The 20,893-nt window shown below is 38.7% G+C and overlaps 1 protein-coding gene and 1 long non-coding RNA gene across 2 annotated transcripts; both read right to left on the reverse strand.

Moving 5' to 3' along the window:
* Window positions 1–276: 276 nt before the first annotated feature.
* Window positions 277–2,084, reverse strand: LOC119718809. The gene is made up of 4 exons (XR_005269850.1): window positions 1,939–2,084; window positions 1,647–1,731; window positions 1,140–1,177; window positions 277–828 (listed from the first exon to the last, which is right to left on the reverse strand). It is a non-coding gene; the product is annotated as an uncharacterized LOC119718809 (long non-coding RNA).
* Window positions 2,085–14,495: 12,411 nt separating this feature from the next.
* On the reverse strand, window positions 14,496–19,259 carry LOC119718810 (tumor necrosis factor receptor superfamily member 16-like). The gene is made up of 8 exons (XM_038188229.1): window positions 19,154–19,259; window positions 18,010–18,134; window positions 17,402–17,510; window positions 16,899–17,010; window positions 16,426–16,575; window positions 16,137–16,212; window positions 15,655–15,725; window positions 14,496–15,352 (listed from the first exon to the last, which is right to left on the reverse strand). Exons 1-8 carry the CDS (start codon window positions 19,250–19,252, stop codon window positions 15,327–15,329), a joined length of 768 nt encoding a protein of 255 aa, XP_038044157.1. The 5' UTR covers window positions 19,253–19,259; the 3' UTR covers window positions 14,496–15,326.
* Between the last annotated feature and the right edge of the window lie 1,634 nt (window positions 19,260–20,893).

The raw sequence follows: 20,893 nt of genomic DNA on the forward strand, positions 1-20,893 counted from the left end.
ATTTTCATCAATGGCATTCGTTGTTGAAATATTGTAACGTTCCAAACACTCTGTAATGTCCCTCTGTGCTGCATCGTGGCACTTCAATGGAGACACGAACAAAATGTACAAAATGCAAACTCAAATAAATCCGTTTGCAAAAGATTTAATTATTGCTTATTTGATCCACAATTGAGATTCAGGTTTTGCCTGATTGAGAGGAGAACTCAGAAGTCTTTTTAATGCACCATAATTGTTACATAATGCCTATGGTATAGCCTTTTCATTATTTTTCATAAATTGCAAAAATGGACAGTTTATTAGAACAAATAAGAAAATATATAGTCGTGAATATCTATACCACATGATGAAAGTGAAAGCATTCTATGCCTGCATCACACACTTTATCCAGGAATTACCTTCGAAAGTTTGGTTTTCTTTTTGAAAAGCACGAATCTAAATGAGTATAAATAATTTACATTTCCAAAACTTGTAGGCAAGACCCGTTTGACAAGCGAGGGTGTTCGCTCTTGCATGATAATATGTTTTCAATTCAAAATACCCTGCTGAGTATTCATAATGTTGAAATTCAGCCTCGTCATAAGGTCTATAATTGATGCTTCAATAGAACTGTCTATAAACTAATGTCCTAAGCGAAAGTGCTTTTACAACACAATGTCCATTTAGAGAACACAAGCACAACAAAGACCTAAGTTAAGGAAAACATGAGATATTGCATAAACTTTTTATAATAATAAACTACATAAACGCTGCTCTAATCTTGTATGGCTGATACTTCTCATGTGTCTTCTTCTGATCCACGACGCTGAAGAGGGAACTGCTCTGCATCTAAACGAAATCCGTAATTCAAAATGAGCAATCATAGTTTTAAAGAAATACTAATAAGTCAGTTTCTTTGAACAAAATAACCAGATTTTTTTTACATAAAAGACTCAGTCACTAGCAATATAGCGGTGCCTGTTTTAAAAGCATTAGTTGATGCACTTGTCATAAGTCGTATTTTGGTTAAACATTTAATAATACTTAAATTCCCATCAGTTTGTTATTTGATTGCTAGAATAAGCATTATTTTATCAAAATGTACTCACTTAAACTTATATTAGATTAGAATGAAATAGATTTACATAAAGAGAGATTACCATTTTGCACTTGTTCTGCTTCACCTTTGTTTCTGTTTCTGCGTATAGAACAAAATAACATGTAAACATGTCTGAACAGGAAAGTTGTGCCTCTTCAACTCAGCGTAAGCATCATTCTGCCATATAAAATACGGCAGTAAATTTGAAGAAGCTGATAAATGCTAGAACCATTTTGTTTGTTAAACTGGTAAAGCTGGTCACAGAGCGCACAAAATTCTAGTCAATTTATCAAGAATGGCTATTCACTGCAAGTCTTTTTTTCTGCATCTTGTCAACGCAGTGGACTTGATTCAGCCCATTTACCAGGTAATCGTATACGGCCGGCAGCACTAGTCCATTCTCTAAACCAATTTAAGTCTCCAGTAAGAGTAAGTCAGTCAGCGAGTGAGTCATTGAGTCACTCAGTCGGTCAGATAGGGGCAAATGGGACGGTAGGCTGGCTTTCTGGACAAGCAAACGCTGATATCAATGAATAAGTCAAATTAGAATATAAGACGTGTGACTTACTTGTGGCATTTGCCAGTGCATATCCACACAAACTGGATTACTACAATTGCAGCAAGTACTGCACAAGTTATCGACATCACCAAAACTGGAAGAAACAAAAGATTCTCGAGATAAGTTTCGTTTAGGTTTGCAACCTATAGGACAAACAAAAACGTGATTTACAAGAATCATAATATTGACGCCATATACATACATGTAATGGCATTCTGCCGCATATACAGTTGTCTAAAATCGACTCTCAAAAAGGAAAGAACGACCTAGAAGCAGACATAAAATAGTATAATAAACCTACCATTTAGGTCTAACTCTTCTCCATGTGTGGTCGTTACACCCTCTTTTGGAGTTTTCGATGTTGTGGACGGCTTATCTGAGGCTGGTGCACATGAACATGACACACAAGGTGGACAAGCTGACGATTGTGCAGATGACAATGCAAGGCCTGCCTCTACATTGAAATACAAAATAGCAAATGTTAAATGATCGTAATAGGTCATTATTTTGCAAATATCATTTCATCTTCAGGTCATTTGCCTCTGACGAATATCTTGTTACAAGTGAAATATCCGGCACTTTCATTTTTAGCTGTTTCGGTAACACACCGAAACAGCTCTTGTTTTCGTTAAGATTTTTTTTTTCTTTTTTCTTTTTTTTTTTCTTTTTTTTTTTTTACCCCCCCTCCTTTTTCAGACTTTTTCTCCATAGGTTTAACACACGTTTCTTCTACCAATCCACTTTGCCACTTTTTTAAATCCGATTCATTTCAGACTTGGTACATACTTAGACCACCACCCACAGATGGTCCTAGAAGAAATTTGTGATCGTGACGTCATCAGGTGTCAGGTTACGTCACATTAAAGATGCATTTTTCCCCATATGTTTTGTACACGTTTTAAAACACACCAGTTTGGCATCTTCGTAAATCCGATCGACTTTAAACTTAATTCATACTTAGACCACCACCCACAGATGGTTCTAGACGAAATTCGTGATCGTGACGTCATCAAGTGTCAGGTTACGTCACATTAAAGATGCATTTTTCCCCATAGGGTTTGTACATGTATTAAAAAATGCTCCATTTCGGCACTTTCGTAAATCCGATCGACGTTACACTTGGTACACACTTAGACCACCACCCACAGATGGTCCAAGAAGAAAATTTGTGATCGTGGCGTCATCAGGTGTTCGGTTACGTCATATTAAAGATGCGTTTTTCCCCATATGTTTTGTACACGTTTTAAAACACTCCACTTTGGCACCTTCGTAAATCCGATCGACCTCAGTCTTGATACATTTTTAGACCACCACCCAAAGATGGTCCTAGAAGAAATGCGCGATCGTGACGTCATCAGGTGTTGGGTTACATCACATTAAAGATGCATTTTTCCCCATAGGGTTTGTACACGTTTTAAAACACTCTACTTTGGCACTTTTGTAAATTATGCGATCGACGTTAGACCTGGTACACACTTAGACTACCACCCGCAGATGGTCCTAGAAGAAATTCGTGATCGTACCAATGCCGAGATGGGTTATAGATGAAAATTCATGTGATGTCATCATCAAATGTCATGTGACGTCCCTTAAAGGGGCATTTTGTTCTTCATAGGCCTATATTTACAGACCTATATGTTCGATTTGGTTATAACTTGACATGTACGTATAATGTGCTGTTATAGATGACATTTTTAGTGACGTCACTGATTGTTCATCACGTGCACAGAGTATTTTGAATATCCGAAACAGCTTGTGTTTGTCCACAAACACATCTCTAGTTTGATTTGTGTTTTTCGGGTCAATCCAGTCAGTGGGCAGTTTGTAGCAGTTTCATTCATGTTCATCTTTATATGTCGTAAACGGGCGTGGTACTCTTAACACTTGAACTTATTGGGTTATTTATTGTAATATGTATCTACTTTGTCGCCTGAGGTAACAAATAAATTAATTAAAAAGAGATGAAAAAGAATACCAGTCGTCTCATCCAAGGTTGTTAAAACTCGTGGATTTTCACTTGTCGCGATAGTTGGAAGCGTTGGCATTCTCTGCCCACAAATTCTGTCACTAAACCGGGTACAGGGTTCTATCTATGGAGTAGAACAAAAAAATGAAACACATACATCAAGTCCAGTATGAGCGTTAAACACCAATAAAGGGCGATGTACTTAAGTCGTTTGGGATCAAATCAGGGAAACTGTTCATCGCTTGGTACTATAGCAGAATGTCATCAAGCTATCGTGTATAACTTTGTGTAGTACATACAGTCCTGAAGCCAAATGTCATAACCTTTATAACGAAAATGGTACGATTACCTCCTCTTCATTGTCACCGCAGACTTTGCAGACTATGCATTTGTGACAGAAGTTCCTGCTGTCCATGTAATGGGTGTTTCGCGGACATGTCGTGCATTTGTACGGACCCCTGTGTAATGTTTAGAGTATGATACATGTACTTGGAAACTGCGGGTTTTACGTTAAAACAAGCGTCATGCAATAAACATGCATGAACGTGTAAAACAATAGACCTTTATCATGCTGCTACCCTTTCAGTCATGTTCCCTATATCCAATACAGTACTTAATGATAATGTTCTTTGAGTATAAAGGAACCAAACCATATTTTCCTTCCAGCCTCGCTTTGGTTACATTGATTCGAATGGGGGAAATCCAATGACTGTAACATGATAATGGTCTATACTGATACAAACGATTGAAAACAAGAAAAGTAGAAACTAACACTTTGTTTAAGTGTACACAAGGAAAACGTATAACTATAAACACTTACGGAATTGGGATTTCAAAAGGGGCATTTTATATAATCAAAAAGAGAACAATTTGTAAATCCATATTAAGGTGTGCTTGACAAAACTTAAACACGTAGAACATGGGCTCTTGAATATAGAAACATACCTTTAAAGTATTCTGTGTACATTTTCAAGTCAGTACAACATGCACGTCATAAATTAAATTTTGTCTGATAAGAAGTTTGAAATAAGAAGCACACACAAGTGTTTGTCATTGGAAACCCCCTCCCCCCTTAAAATACTTTGATAGGTTAGAATCCCCTTTACCTACTGATTCAAGGAATATAAACTATAAAAGTTACTTACAAAGTGTCCGGATTAATGTCGAAGTTAAAGAATTCGCCTCTGCTGCATACAAGATATTTGGTGGGTTTTACTACTGGTCCTAGTAAAAACTGTGACTTGCTTTCTTCGTCTTCCGCCAATATGCAGTAAGGATGAGGCTGTGAAATAACGGCATCATTGTGAGAGTAAGCTTGGCCCCTTCCATAACAGACACACCTAGTTTGCTTTATAAAGTCGTCACATTACCAGCGCTATTCGACCATGACCCGTATTATGAACTAAAATCTAGGCCGTTGATTGGTGACAAATTTCAACGAAATTTGCATTGATGACGCATTCCCTAAAATGTTCCAAATTTGTCAGTAATGTATGCATTATGTGCTATCAGTTGTAGAATAAAATTCCAGAATTGTGCCGCACGTTTATCACTGTTCTTTCTGATGGCGACCACTTTGATGGACTTTGGACGCGATACAAAACGAAAGCAGTTTTGACAATATTCTGAATGGATAGCATATTTTCATGATGACGTTACTAATGTAGAGGTATTTTACCAGCACTTTATGCGATCAAAAGCATATTTATGATCATTTGCTTTTTGCTGAAATTGTTGGCTTTCATTTGAGTTTTTGTTGCTTTCTGCTGGATTCAGAATCACAATAAAATTCAACAAAATAGACGAAGAAACGAGAAAAAATAAACATTTTCCAAACGGGTGCACACCTATATATGTTCCGAAACCTGTTCCAACACCCCTATGTTCCGACTGCTCATATTCCTATTCTATAACCCTAACCGCAACCCTATATGATAGCCCTAACCAGGAGTGTACGGGTAGCGGTAACATAAGGGTGTTCACCTAGCTTTCATACGGTGTAAACGTTTCGTAAACGTAATGCACGGCAATGCGTGGTGAAAAACTTTTATTTAAACTAGTAAAGTTGGGCTAGGAAGCCGTAGAAAGTATCCTAACAGACTCACCTCGTCATCCGCGGCTCGTTTGGCAAGTTCTAAGGCATTTGCGTGAAGAATACATCCAAGTAGAACCAAGCAAAACATAGAGTATTGAAAAGGGGGCATGGCTGCTAGTAAACTGCGAAACAAAATGGCCGATGTGGGCCAATGCAGTCAGCAAGGTGTGCACATGAACTATTTGGCAAAAAATGTGTGCACTGAACTTGAACTGTGACCCTATTCATCTACCTGCGCACCTTTATCAATATGGCGTGATTTAATGTCGTGTGTATTGTGTAAGCTGTCACGCTTTGTTCTGGTTTTTGTTATGTTTTGTCATTCATTGATAAATTTTGGCAATTCGGTGGGCGCGGATTTAGTGGTTTTAGGCGTATCGTCAGTTTTTATGGTGTCATGAAAATTGTCAATTTAACCAATATGGTACACGTGACGCTAAAAAAAAACGATACAAAATAAGGAAATGAACATTTACAGTTTGACTTCTCTTTTACTGAAAAAAATAACAACATATTTGGCCTAAAGACAATGTGGTCAGCGTTAAGATTCTTTGAAATTCTCAATCATTACTTGTTGCAAACAGAAATTGACTGAAACGTCACCCATGTAAAGTCGTTTGCTGACAGTGGTTTTACTTGAAAAATTAGAAATAGATCCCCTGGAATTCATAAGTTATTCAAATGTCAATGTCAATTTCAACGAGAGAAAGTAGCAGGATTGTGAATCGTTCTCAACAAGACTACATAAGGCCAAAAAAAAATAAGTCGGTCTCTGGTCAGCGCGCGCGTCGATTTTAATCATACGCGTCAATCTTTTTTTTTCCAAAATGTTCCGCGGTAGCTCCAACAGCGCCCTCTATTGCCGCACCTCCTCTTTTTTTTTTTACCAAAGAGCACCAAGGAATGGGAAATTGCACCAAGGCAAATGATCGAGAGCACCAAGGCAAATTATGGAGGACACCAATGTACAGGAGGACACAAAAAAAGCAAAATAATACCCCACCTTGTCTGTACAATCCAAGCTTGAAGAAAAAAAAAAAAAAAAAAGCCGCGTCCCCGCGTCAATTCCGGAACTTTGGTCTGATCAGAGAACGAATATTTTTTGTTTGGGGGGGGCCTAATGCTCAGCATACATACCCAGAGAAAACATATATGAGTTTCGATCGTTCATGGCTAACTTGCATTAAACAAAAAAGTGAGGAACGAAATATTTATTTGCATCATGCCAAGCTCATTCTTTGTACTTTGGTATATTCACATCAACATACATTTCCAAATTGACTTTTGAATATCACAAACCTAACTGTTAGGCCAATATTTAATAAGGTTATAATCGATATTTATCAGCAAATTGCAATGTCACCTGGGGAAGTATAACATTGTAGCAACCAGGAAATGTCAGAAGAGCATACTAGATGGAAAGATCCACAAGATAACATCAGTGTATTCAAATTGGGTTAAAATTAATTAAAAGCTCTTATCTATACGAGCGTATCATGCCATTGTTAAAAACTGTTATGACTCAATTCGTTTTAAGATTTGTTTTTACATTTTTTATTAGAGTGTTTGAAATCGTGCTTTGAATTAAATAAATTAAATCAAACAGCCCTGGTATAACAGTGAACATGTCCTCAAGAAGTCCTCAAGAATATTACTTAGAGATGTTTTTCTTTGTCTTCTATTACGATGCGGTGATAGAAACATACAGTGCGGTTGATGTCGATGGCACATCACCATTTTCAGCGGTCAGCGTACACGATGTGATCATCAGATCGTACTCTTCTTCCTGTGATGTCTTTCTTGATGACTGAGACTTGTGCATAAGCTGGCACCTCCGAGACAGGTGTAGACTGAGCCTCATTGGTTCCTCCTTGATTATACATGTAATCAGGAGGTATGCTGTGCCGTGTTGGCGGCGGTTTAGGTGCTGGTGTGGAAGGGGATGACATCCAGTCATCCTGCAGGAAGACAGTGTTGTCTTCGGTGCTATTCTGCCGGTTTGGTATGGGCTTGTTCGGTTTGGGCTTGTTCGGTTTGGGTTTAGGAGGCACAGCCCTTGCTATTGGCTTTATGGCTGCAACTTTGGTGTCGTCAATTGCCGGAGTGGTTTCTGAGTCATTGGAAACAAATGGGGGATTGGCGTAGCCAGGCTCAGCAACCAGGTGACTTTGACGTGGTCTCCTTGAATTAGGTTGAGACAGCTCGTATTGCAGCCCTGGGTATCGTCCTATTCCCCATTCTACATGTCTTGCAGGAGAGGTTCCTGGTTCTTGAAGGGAACTCTGCGTCAGGGTCACGCCATCTTGGTATTGGTTAATCCCGCGTGAATCACGGGAAGGGTCACTGCGAGTGTAAAGTCTAGTCTCGGCATAATGTTCTACTTGCTGAGTTGAAAGAGCTGTATTGGCGTTCGGGTCCGAGTTGGATGTGAAAAGTTTTAGTCGGATGTTGCAGTGTCCACGTCTCCAAGAAATCACAACAAGGATTAGGATTATGAGAACAAGTGCAGCAACTCCACCTGCTACATAAGCAATGGGAGAAGATGTCCCATCAACGACAGGTGTATTTGAACCAACAATGATCGGTCCGATGGTACAGGAACTTCTCTCGCCAGGGAAATATACGGAGGACACGATGCATTCGAATGTCACATTATTGTCTGCAGCAAATACTGTTAGATTGAGCGATGAAGTAATTGTATCGTTTTTAGGTGATGTTACCCACGGGTAGGTTTTAGATTTGATTACATGTGGTGAAACCTTTATGGAAACATTTGATGAGTGACGATCGTCGAACGAACAAACTAACATCAACTGTGTTCCAGTGTCTACCGTAATAGGTCCAGGGGAGCAGATAGGGAAGGACTCATCGGGGAAGTACAACACAGTCAGGTCCAGAGTTGCTGACTCGAGTCATGTTACTTGGACTCGAGTCGGACTCGAGTCGCTATTTTTGTGACTTGTGACTTGACTTGTAAATACCAGCTTTGACTTGTGACTTGACTTGGACTTGCAAACAATGACTTGTGACTTGACTTGGGATTGCAAAAAATGACTTGTTACCAACCCAAGTCAGACGCTACTCGAGCGACCCAATACACTTTAATTAAGCTATTATACTTTTAATTAGCTTTTTCATTCCAGAAAATAGACCTTAATAATAATAATAATAAACCATTCTTATAAAGCGCATTTTACACGGGGTCCCAATGCGCTGAACAATTAACAGAGGAAAACACTAACATTATATTTCATTTGCAGTGAACAGATGGGTTTTAAGATTAGCTTTGAAAACGTCCAGGGTTGGGGCTTCCTTGATGTGATTGGGTAGTTTGTTCCAGAGGGTTGGGGCTGCAGATGAAAACGCTCGCTGACCGTATGACCTTGTCGATGTTGAGGAGCAGGCGAGCAGGGATTGTGAGCTTGATCGAAGATTTCTACGGGGTTCATATTTATGGATTAATTCCTGGAGGTAAGTAGGGGCGAGACGATGGAGACATTGGTATGTTAGGAGAAGGGTTTTGTAGATTATCCTCCTCTTGACTGGGAGCCAGTGCAGATTACGGAGAATAGGTGATATGGGTTGATGGGGCTTCGAGAGGGTGACTAGTCTTGCAGCTGAGTTTTGGATGCGTTGGAGTTTGGCGATTTGTGAGTCTGGTAGCCCTTGAAGTAAACTGTTGCAAAAATCTAGGCGACAAGTAATAAATGCATGAGCAAGCTTTTCTGTTGTGTGCGGGTCGAGGAATTTGCGGATCTGTCCGATTTTATGAAGGGCAAATGATGCAGACCGACAGATGCTATTGATGTGCGTGTCCATTTGTAGATTAGGTTGCATTGTAACACCTAGGTTTCGTACCTTGGAAACGGGCTGGAGGGAAGAGTTGCCGATATGAACAGGGGGGAGTTGAGTATGGCTTCTATGGCAGGATGTTATATGAAGGACCTCCGTTTTGTCTGCATTTAATTTCAGTTTATTTGCTGTGGACCATGATTTGATGTCGTTAAGGCAGAGTTCTAACTGGGGAATGGCTGTAGGTCGATCCCGCTCTTTCAAAATGATGTAAACTTGAGTGTCGTCAGCATAGATCATTTTTCCGACACCGTGGGCCTCAATTATGTCCTCAAGGGGGGATGTGTACATTATGAAACACAAGGGTCCCAGCACAGATCCTTGAGGGACACCGACTTCAGGGACATAAGCGTCAGATAGGTCATCATTTATTGAAATGTGCTGAGTACGGTGTTTGAAGTAGGATTCGAACCAATTGATAGCATGGCCGGATATGCCATACCTGTGACAAAGACGATGAAGCATGATCTCGTGGTTGATGGTGTCAAAGGCTGCGGAGTAGTCCAGTAGGACAAGAACCGCCTCTTGGCCCTTGTCAGCAGCTAGTAACAAGTCGTTGTTCACTCGGAGAAGAGCCGTCTCCACACTATGACGACGCTTGTATGCAGACTGCATGTTGCTGTGAAGACTGTTCTCTAGAAGATAATCTTGGACCTGAGACGAAGCTGCGCGTTCAGTTATCTTAGCGAGGAATTTCAAATTGGCAATAGGTCTGTAGTTTTTTAGTGGTTCCGGATCCATGTTGGGTTTCTTGAGCAGGGGGGTGACGTGGGCAGATTTGAAAGCATCAGGAAAATGGCCGTTCTCAAGGGAGAGATTGATGATTGTTGTCATGATGGGAGTGAGTTCATTTAGACACTTCTTCAGTAACGATGTGGGAATTGGATCAAGTCTGCATGTTGTTGAAGGTGACCCGGTGATCAACTTTCTGACAGTACTATCAGAAAGGATGTCAAATCCAGTGAAAGATGTCTCGCACGAGTCGGCCACTGGTACTGTTGTCTCAACTGTTGAAGCGTTATCAAGTTCGGCAATGATGGTCTGGGTCTTATTGGAAAAGAATTGTGAGAATAGTTTCAAAAGTTTTCAATAAGACTGTCACAACAAACTACAGTTTTCAATGACCAATTGTCTCTTGCTTAATGTATTGGTTGAACAAACTTTGAAAGGAACCTTTCATGAAAAGAAAGCAGGCCTTTGTCAATTGCATGTAAAATACCGGATAGCCTAACCCATTGGTAGGCGTTTAGTATACATGAAAATTGAACAATAAAGTGTTAGTATACTACATGTAATCGAGTGAGGAAGTCTTTTTTTTTCACGGTCATCTCAGCATTTATTTCTACAATGTAAAGTAAATTTATTAATGTATACAAAGGGCTAATATCCGACGGATATGTGATAAACTACAAGAATAGTAATTGCAACACATTGAAAAAGGGGAATTAAGGAGGCACGTTCAAAATAACTCGTAAGTTCACGCCAGGTTAATTCTTTTAGCTTATTACAACTGGACAAAATAATGCGCAACTTGACGTGTTCTTGGACAAAGATACTTGTGACTTGACTTGTTTTTAGACCAAATGACTTGTGACTTGACTTGTGACTGGACCTAATGACTTGTGACTTGACTTGTGACTGGATCTAATGACTTGTGACTTGACTTTGACTTGCAAACAATGACTTGTGACTTGACTTGGACTTGCAAAAAATGACTTGCTGCCACCTCTGCTGCTAAGGTGGACCTGACCAGAGGTGGTAGCAAGTCATTTTTTGCAAGTCCAAGTCAAGTCACAAGTTATTGTTTGCAAGTCCAAGTCAAGTCACAAGTCATTGTTTGCAAGTCCAAGTCAAGTCACGAGTCATTAGGTCCAGTCACAAGTCAAGTCACAAGTCATTAGGTCCAGTCACAAGTCAAGTCACAAGTCATTAGGTCCAGTCACAAGTCAAGTCACAAGTCATTTGGTCTAAAAACAAGTCAAGTCACAAGTATCTTTGTCCAAGAACACGTCAAGTTGCACATTATTTTGTCCAGCTGTAATAAGCTAAAAAAAAACTGGCGTCAACTTCCGAGTTATTTTGAACATGCCTCCTTAATTCCCCTTTTTCAATGTGTTGCAATTACTATTCTTGTAGTTTATCACATATCTGTCGGATATTAGCCCTTTGTATACTTTATATACTTTGATAAATTTACTTTACATTGTAGAAATAAATGTAGAGATGACATGAAAAAAGACTTCGCTCACTCGATTACATGTAGTATACTAACACTTTATTGTTCAATTTTCATGTATACTGTTAAAACGCCTACCAATGGGTTAGACTATCCGGTATTTTACATGCAATTGACAAAGGCCTGCTTTCTTTTCATGAAAGGTTCCTTTCAAAGTTTGTTCAACCATTACATTAAGCAAGAGACTTGGTCATTGAAAACTGTAGTTTGTTGTGACAGTCTTATTGAAAACTTTTGAAACTAGTGGGAACTATTCATTTTACTGGATTCAGTCACTGAGGTCTATTTTCTGGAATGAAACTTTCTCGCTGCATCTATAAACTGCATTTATAAACACCTTGAGTGGCCTTTTGGGGCCTTGTGTTGTGCGACTTCAATTTATTTTTTTTTTTTCATGTACAAACTGTTACACTTTAAATAAACAAGATTTGATAGCATAGTATCACTCAACTTTGCTCTGTGTGGCCTCATAATTATTGCTCCATGACTGAATACACGTGCCACCCGTGGAACAACACCGCTAGAAGCCGCCATGCTTGCTTATCAATTATGACATATTGCAGTCACTATTTATTTCACTCACGCGCGCGTACGCAACGTAACAGCTCAGCTCACTGATATGATCTACAGCTGCAGCTGGGCGAAGTAGAAACCGCGCAAGCCAAAGTCCGTTTTTTAATGCACGTAAGGCGTAAACCGAATAGCTAATTAAAAGTATAATAGCTTAATTAAAGTGTATTGGGTCGCTCGAGTAGCGTCTGACTTGGGTTGGTAACAAGTCATTTTTGGCAATCCCAAGTCAAGTCACAAGTCATTGTTTGCAAGTCCAAGTCAAGTCACAAGTCAAAGCTGGTATTTACAAGTCAAGTCACAAGTCACAAAAATAGCGACTCGAGTCCGACTCGAGTCCAAGTAACATGACTCGAGTCAGCAACTCTGCTTAGCAGTGGCTACAATGTTATGTCTTCCTCCAGCCTTTGGATCATTAACATTGCAAATGTATTCATCGGTGTCATTCCGTTGTAAATCTGTGATGTTGAATTCTTGAGTAATTTCTCTATCGCCCGTTTGCTTCGTCTCAAACATCAATCGCCTGTCAGTTCCTGCTAAAGTAATGTTACCCCATCTAAGAGTCAATTTTGGATCCTCAGTCGCCCACTCCACGATGTGATCAGCCTCCAGGTTTGTAGCCTCACATCTCATCTCCACTCGCCCGCCCTCCTTACGATCAGCCTCCGGTGTTACGATCCACGCAGTCACTGTGGGTTCTGCAGTGACAACCATGCGTCTGGTTGAATCCGACAAACACCACAAAAAGATCAATAGTGTATGCAAAACTGTATGTTGATTCATTTTTGTTTTTATATACAGAAGTTCCGAAGTCCTTTCGGAAGTTTAAAGTGCTTAATATGGGTGTAAAGTCTTTTTTTTTAAATGTCGAGACAGATGTCAACTGTGCAATGGTTTCGTATGACGTTTATGTTCATAACGTTCGGTTTACTACATGATGCTACCTGTCATACGCTATTGCGACTCCACAATGGTGGATATGATCACTATTTGTATTGAAAAGAAACCATGCCTAAAGTGTCAAAGTTCAATCCGAAAAAGCTCACGAACGGTGAGGTAGTCAGCTATTTTGAGCTGTATATACAGCTAATGCTGAACACAACAAAAGATTAAGGGAAAATGTAATTAATTTCGTTCTATTCCCGGTCTGTACATTTCAAGGTTTTCAAAGTTTAGTGGTGATTATTATTCTAGTTGAGTAATTTCCCCATGAGCTACATCTAGATGTGATGTCTGACAAATTAATCTTGAGGATAATTGTGTAGCCTACCCAGTCAAACATGACTCGGTTTGTAGGAACTATAACCCTCACATAGCTCAAATTATGAATTCAAGGGGCCTATACATTCACTCTTTAGGGCAAAATTCAACTGACGCAGCTTTAATGTATTCAATGTAGATATGTAGCACGTATGCCATGAATAATCCATGGTCCAGGTCCATTGCCTGGGTTGTCACGCATGTCTGAGGTTTTAATTCAGAAAAAAACCTACAGTCTCAAAACGTTGGCTAAAATTTGGTTTGTTAAAAACGTTGGTTGAAATTTTAACCATCATTGTGTAAATGTTTCCAATTTTACCAATGTTGGGTACATTTTACCCAACGTTCGGTAAATTGATTCATTTTTAACCAACTGTTTAACCAACTGTTGAGCTGTTCACCTGGTAATCAACGGTTGGTTAAAATAGCTAAACTTAATACTTAGCGTTTGTTAATTTTGTTAAATTTAATCAACGTTGGGTGGGCCCAAAATGACTTATTTTAATCAACCGTTTGTTACCAGGTGAACAGCCCAACAGTTGGTCAAAAAGTTGGTTAAAAATGACCACATTTTACCCAACGTTGGGTAAAATGTACCCTGCATTGGTCAAATTGGAAAACATTTACACACTGTTGGTTAAAATTTTACCACTTTTTTTAACCAACCAAATTTTAACCAACGTATTATGAGTGTTTAATAATAAGGCCTGCGCTCAAACTGGAACTATGTATCCCTCTATTCATAAGATGGAATTTGCGTCGGGGTGATGTAAATTAATATTAGTTGTTGCCCTTCGTGTTGTGTATCCTTCGTTGAAATTCAACACATTCGTAAAGTTATTCAATTTGTTACTTTGTCCACAAAACTGACCAAGAAGCTCGTAAACAGACAACTGGATTTTATTCACGGTAAAAGTCCTTAAGTGATTGATTTTCATCAATGGCATTCGTTGTTGAAATATTGTAACGTTCCAAACACTCTGTAATGTCCCTCTGTGCTGCATCGTGGCACTTCAATGGAGACACGAACAAAATGTACAAAATGCAACCTCAAATGAATCCGTGTGCAAAAGATTGAATTATTGCTTAAATGTTCCACAATTGAGATTAAGGCTTTGTCTGGTGGAGAGGAGAACTCAGAAGTCTGGTTTAATGCAGCATAATTTTACATAATGCCTATGGTACGTGTAGCCTCTCCACTATTTTTTCATAAATTGCCAAAATAGAAAGCTCTGTAGAATAAATAAGAAATAATTTATAGTCGTGAAAATATACCATATGACATTCTGTGCCTGCATCACACACTTTATCCAGGCATGTATAGCTTCGAAAATTTTGTTTTCCATAATCACATATAAGTGTTCTCCGAGCTGATAAACATCCCACAGGCATATTACAAAGCATGAATCTAAATGAGTGCAAATTATTACCAAAACCTGTAGACAAGAGCCGTTTGAAAAGCGAGAGTGTTTGCTCTTGCATGATAATAATAAATTTATGATAATAAATTTTCAAATCAAAATACCCTGCTACGTGTTCAAAGTAATCCGATTCAGCCTCGGTATGGTCTTTAATTGGTGCTTCAATATAACTATTTAATATGCTAAGCGAAACATAACATATTGCATAAACATTTTATAAACTCTGCTCTCATCTTGTTTGGCTGAAACTTCTTGCGGTGTTTACTTCCATTCCATGATGCCACTTTGATTACAAATTCTGAAGACAGATATCTCCTGCATAGAAACAAAATCGGTAATCCAAAATGAGCAGTCCTCGTTTCAAAGAAATGCTAATAAGTCGGTTCTTTGCACAAAAGAAAAATTTTAATTCAGCAAACTGTGCTTGTGTCACTTGCAAGATGGCTTAGCTGAATGACTGCTTTTAAATAATAGTTTGCTTGAATGTACATGTGTGACGATATTAAAATTTCCATAAATGATTGTGAAATGGGTGCAAGAATGATATCTAAAACATTATGTTATTAAAACGTCTTCAGCTAACTTTGAAATATGAACAATAAAATGAAGTGACTGACCTGGTGGTACTCTCCTGTATGCATCCGCAGGGCCATTGTTTGGATTGTTTCCTTCCTGTTTTTTTCTCCGTCTAAAAAGGATAATGACATATTAATATCCTCTCAAGAAGGAAATATAGTAAATATAGTGTTCTTCTTTAAATCATCCTGCTTCAGCATCACATCGCATTTTAATTTTAGATACTAAATTCATCAACAAAAGCTGGTCTCATAGAGCCCACATGTTATTCAAGTCTGTTTAATATGCATGTGGTCTTTAATATGGAATTGCATTATCCCATTCACTGGCGTTACCAGACGATCGTGTACGAACACTGCCCAGCTCTCTATGCCAATCTAAAACTAGTCCAAATCTGAAGTGAGAGTCACTTACTCACTCACTCACTCACTCAGATAGGTGCAAAGGGAACTGGCTGGCTGTCTAGACCAGTCAATAAAACAAACGATACAACTGAAGAAAACATTAAAATAATGTGACTTACTTGCAGTATAGAATCAACACAAACTCAATCACTGCAATTAGTCCAAATACACCACAAAATGTGGACACTATCACAACTGCAAGAAACACAAAATATATCGAGATAAGTTTCGTTTTGGTTTGCAACCTAGTTGGTTTGCAACCCAGGACAAATCAAAAATGTGATTCAAAGGAATCGTAATATTGACACCTCTATAATGGTATTCTTCTATAAACACAATTGTCGAAATATGATTCTCAAATAGCAAAGAGCAATCTAGAAGCAAAATTTACAATAGTAATGAACCTACTATTTTGGTCTATACACTGGTTTTGTTGTGTCAATTCATCCTCTTTTCTTGTTACCGATGTTGTTGAAGAAGAATTGTTGGTTGGTGCTCGTGAAACACATGGAGGGCAAGTTGGCGGTGTTGTAGATGTTAATGTAGCATCTGCCAGTGCTGGTACATACAAGAGACCAAAACAATATTGTTTAGTTTACTGTTCATTATTAATTTATCTAACTCTGAATCAAATCACTGATGTCAGAATATTAACATTTTAATAATCATTGTCATCTAATTTCTGTGTAATCATCAGCAGCGTTGTAATCATTGTGAAAATCGATTACATCGTCAACAGAACCACTCCCACCCTATCACCACCATCGTCACCATGGCATCACACAGTCATCTTAATTTTTCTAAACATGAGGAGTGCTAACATTCATGTAGAAAAAAATTAATGTATAACTTACTGTACAACAGAAATGAAATATAATTACCAGTTGTCGAATCCATGGTTGTAAAATCATATTGATTTTCAACTGTAACGTTGGATGGAATGATGATCGTTGGCTCACAAATTCTGTTGCGATATGGGGTACAGGATACGATCTATGGAATAGAACCAAAACAAATGCACATCAAGAACAGTATGAAGCATGTGCTCTGTGACGTCATGCCGACAGACAACTACCGGGCAACCCCAACATTTAAAGCATCTTACGCTTGTTACTTATGTCAACACTGTTAAACCATTCACATTTCAAGCGATATACATACAGTGCAGAAGAGAACCGTATGTGAGAGATAGTATCACATGACCACAACACCCTATTTTGTAAATGTAACATGGTCTGTAAGCATAAAACTCCACGGTCACATCAGGGAAATTACATATCCCAGGATAATGTGCCAAAAAGTCATCAAAATACCGTATGTAATTGTGTTTGTACAGTAATGAAGCAGAATGTCATGACCTTTATAACGAGAATGGTACGATTACCTCCTTTTCATTGTCACCGCAGACTGTGCACTGTTTGCATTGTGGGCAGTAGTTCCTGCTGTCCATGTAATGGGTGTTTCGTGGACATGTCGTGCATCCTATTGGTCCCCTGTATGAAGTTTGGAGTTGAATACATGTACTTCAAATTGTGCGGTTTGTACGTTAAAACCAGCGTCAAGAAATAAACAACATGAACATGCAGAACAATCGTGATACAAATTATTTAAAACATAAAAGAAGAAAGTAACCCCTTTTTAAAGTAAGAAACACTTACGGAATTGGAATTTCAAAAGTGGGGATTGATTTTCATAATATAAAAGTGAAAATTCGTAAACCATATTAAGGCGTGTCTGACAACAAATAAGCACGTAGTACACATGTACTTAGGCCCTATAGAAACATACTTTTAGACTATTTTTTTTGTACATTGTCAAGTCATTCAACCATGCACGTGATACAATTAAATTTTGTCTGATAAGAAGTTTGAAATAACAGACACACAAAAGCAATTGTCACTGGATCCCCCCCCCAAAAAAAATAATTTGATAGGTTGACTGTAATCCATTTGCCTACTGATTCAAGGAATATAAACCAATACATATACTTACAAAGGTCCTGGATTAAAGTTAAAGAAGTGGCCTCTCCGACATATACGATATTCGGTGCCTCCTGGTCCTAGTTGAAACTTTGACACACCTTCTTGGTCTGGCCCCAATATGCAGTAAGGATGAGGCTGTGGAAAAACAGCATCAAATGTGAGAGTGTAAGGCTGTCCCTTCCATAACAGACATGCCTAATTTGCTATATGAAATCTACTGAAATCGTCACATTACCAGCGATATTTGACCATGGCCCCCATGAAGTAAAATCCAGGACGTTGATCATTGACAAATTTCTAAGAAATTTGCATTGACGGCGCATCCCCTCATATAGTCCAAATTTGTCAGTACTGTATGCAATATGCGTCGTCAGTTGTAAAATAAAATTCCAGCACGCGCCTCACGTTTATCACTATTATACCACTCTGACGGACTTTGTACTCAAGACAAAAACGAAAATAGTTTTGACTACAATATTCTGAATGGATGGTATTTCATGATGATGCCACTCATGTGCAGGTATTTTACCCGCTCTTATCAAAGGCATATTTGGTTATTTACTTATCGTGCATTTTGTTCGTTTCCCATAATAACACCACTCAAAATCCAAAGAAGAATGATCAAAACTTATTTGGTAGAAGTTTCAACCTAGTGAATTTTGATCACGAAACATTTTGAGCACAACATTTTGATCACGAAACACGACGTAAACAATAAAATTGCAATTTGTTAAATCGTTAGCTTTCATTGGATTTTTTGTTCCTTTTTTGGATTCAGAATCACAATTAAAGTAAAATCACCACAACAGACGAGGAAACGAGAAAAATAAACATTTTCATAAGGTTACACATATATGGACATATGTTCCGACACCCTTATGTTCCGACTGCTCATATCCCTAACCCTAACCCTAACCTTTTAACCCTAAACGGCAGTATAACACAATCTTATGTGCAGGTTGTCGGAACATAGGGATGTCGGAACATAGGGGTGTGTCGGAACATAGAGCGGTCGCCTTTCATACCCTCGATACACGTTTCGTCATATATCAAACGTAATGCACAGCAATGCGTATTCACTGTTGTGAGAAACTTTTGTTAAAACTTCACTAAGTTGGGTGAAATAACTGTAAAAGGAATCCTAGCAGACTCACCTCGTCATCCGCGGCTCTTTCGGCTAGTTTTAAGGCATTTGCGTGAAGAATAAATCCAAGTAGAACCAAACAAAACAGAGAGTATTGAAAACGGGGCATGGCTGCTAGTAAGTTGCGAATCAAAATGGCCGATGTGGGCCATGCAGTCAGCAAGGTGTACTCAGACTATTTGGCAAACACTGTGTGCACTGAACTTGAACTGTGACCCTATTCATCTACCTGCGCACCTTTATAAATATGGTGTGATGTGATGTCGTGTGTATTGTGTAAGCTGTCATGATTTGTTATTGTTTTTGTTATGTTTTGTCATTCATTGATAAATTTTGGCGATTCGGCGGGTGCGGATTTAGTGGTTTTAGGCGTATCGTCAGTTTTTATGGTGACATAAAAATCGTCAATTGAACCAATATGGTACACGTGATGCTAAAAAAACGAAACAAAATAAGGAAATGATCATTTACAGTTTGACTTCTCTTTTACTGAAAAAAATAACAACATATTTGGCCTAAAGACAATGCGGTCAGCGTTAAGGTACTTTTGAAATTTTCAATCATTACGTGTTGCAAAAGGAAATTGACTGAAACGTCACTCGTGTAAAGTTGTTTGCCGACAATGGTTTTACTTGATTAGAAATAGATCCCCTGGAATTCATAAGTTATTTAAATATCAATTTCAACGAGGGAAAAGTAGCAAGATCGTGAATCGTTCTCAATAAGCCTACATAAGGCCAAACAAATAATAAGTCGGTCTCTGGTCAGCGCGCGCGTCGATTTTAATCATGCGCGTCAATATGTTTTTTCCAAAATGTTCCGCGGTAGCTCCAACAGCGCCCTCTATTGCCGCACCTCCTCATTTTTTTTTGTTACCAAAGAGCACTAAGGAATGGGAAATTGCACCAAGGCAAATGATCGAGAGCACCAAGGCAAATTATGGAGGACACCAATGTACACGAGGACACCAAAAAAGCAAAATAGTACCCCACCTTGTCCGTACAATCCAAGCTTGAAAAGAAAAGAAAAAATAAAAAAGCCGCGTCCCCGCGTCAATTCCGGAACTTTGGTCTGACCAGAGACCAAATATTGTTTTTTTTTTGGGGGGGGGGGCCTAATGCACAGCATACGAACTCGGAAAAAACATATATGAGTTTCGATCGTTCATGGGTAACTTGCATTAAACAAAAAAGTGAGGAACGAAGTATTTATTTGCGTCATGCCAAGCTCATTCTTTGTATATTCACATCAACATGCATTTCCAAATTTACTTTTGAATATCATAAAAACTAACTGTTAGGCCAATATTTAATAAGATTATTATCAATATTTATCAGCAAATTGCAATGCCACGTACTTATACCCGACTGCAACCCTACAGAAAACTTTTCCACATGCATGCATTGACCCCTCATCTTTTGTCCGCTGATATTTTTTTCTTGGTTTCTGGTCTGTACACATCAAGTCTGGAAAACCAAATTAGGTTGTGGGGTATATTCTTGTACCGAGTAAAGCGCAACAATGGATAGAGCTGGCAGATATGTAGCAGGTATGGGGTAATCCAGGGTATGCCATTGTCAGGGTTGTCACGCATGCCTGGGGTTTTGGTAAAGAAACAAATACACGACTTTATTGTTCAACGGATGATTGAATGGGATTTGTCCCACGAGTAGTGCACTTCAAATTGGAATTGCACATCCTTTGTTGAATTTAACAAAATTTAGTAATTCAATCTCAAAAAGATTCATGG

Source organism: Patiria miniata, unplaced genomic scaffold (assembly GCF_015706575.1).
Source record: "Patiria miniata isolate m_02_andy unplaced genomic scaffold, ASM1570657v1 HiC_scaffold_7, whole genome shotgun sequence".
Classification (NCBI taxonomy): Eukaryota; Metazoa; Echinodermata; class Asteroidea; order Valvatida; family Asterinidae; genus Patiria; species Patiria miniata.

What these genes read in the sequence shown, in the direction of transcription:
- LOC119718810 (XM_038188229.1), bottom strand. Translation starts at nt 19,252, where the DNA reads ATGCCCCGTTTTCAATACTCTCTGTTTTGTTTGGTTCTACTTGGATTT. An exon ending in AAAGAGCCGCGGATGACGAG is followed by an intron (nt 18,135 to 19,153) that starts GTGAGTCTGCTA and finishes GTTTTTCCACAG; the next exon opens with CCTCATCCTTACTGCATATT. An exon ending in GTGTTGATTCTATACTGCAA is followed by an intron (nt 15,726 to 16,136) that starts GTAAGTCACATT and finishes TATCCTTTTTAG; the next exon opens with ACGGAGAAAAAAACAGGAAG.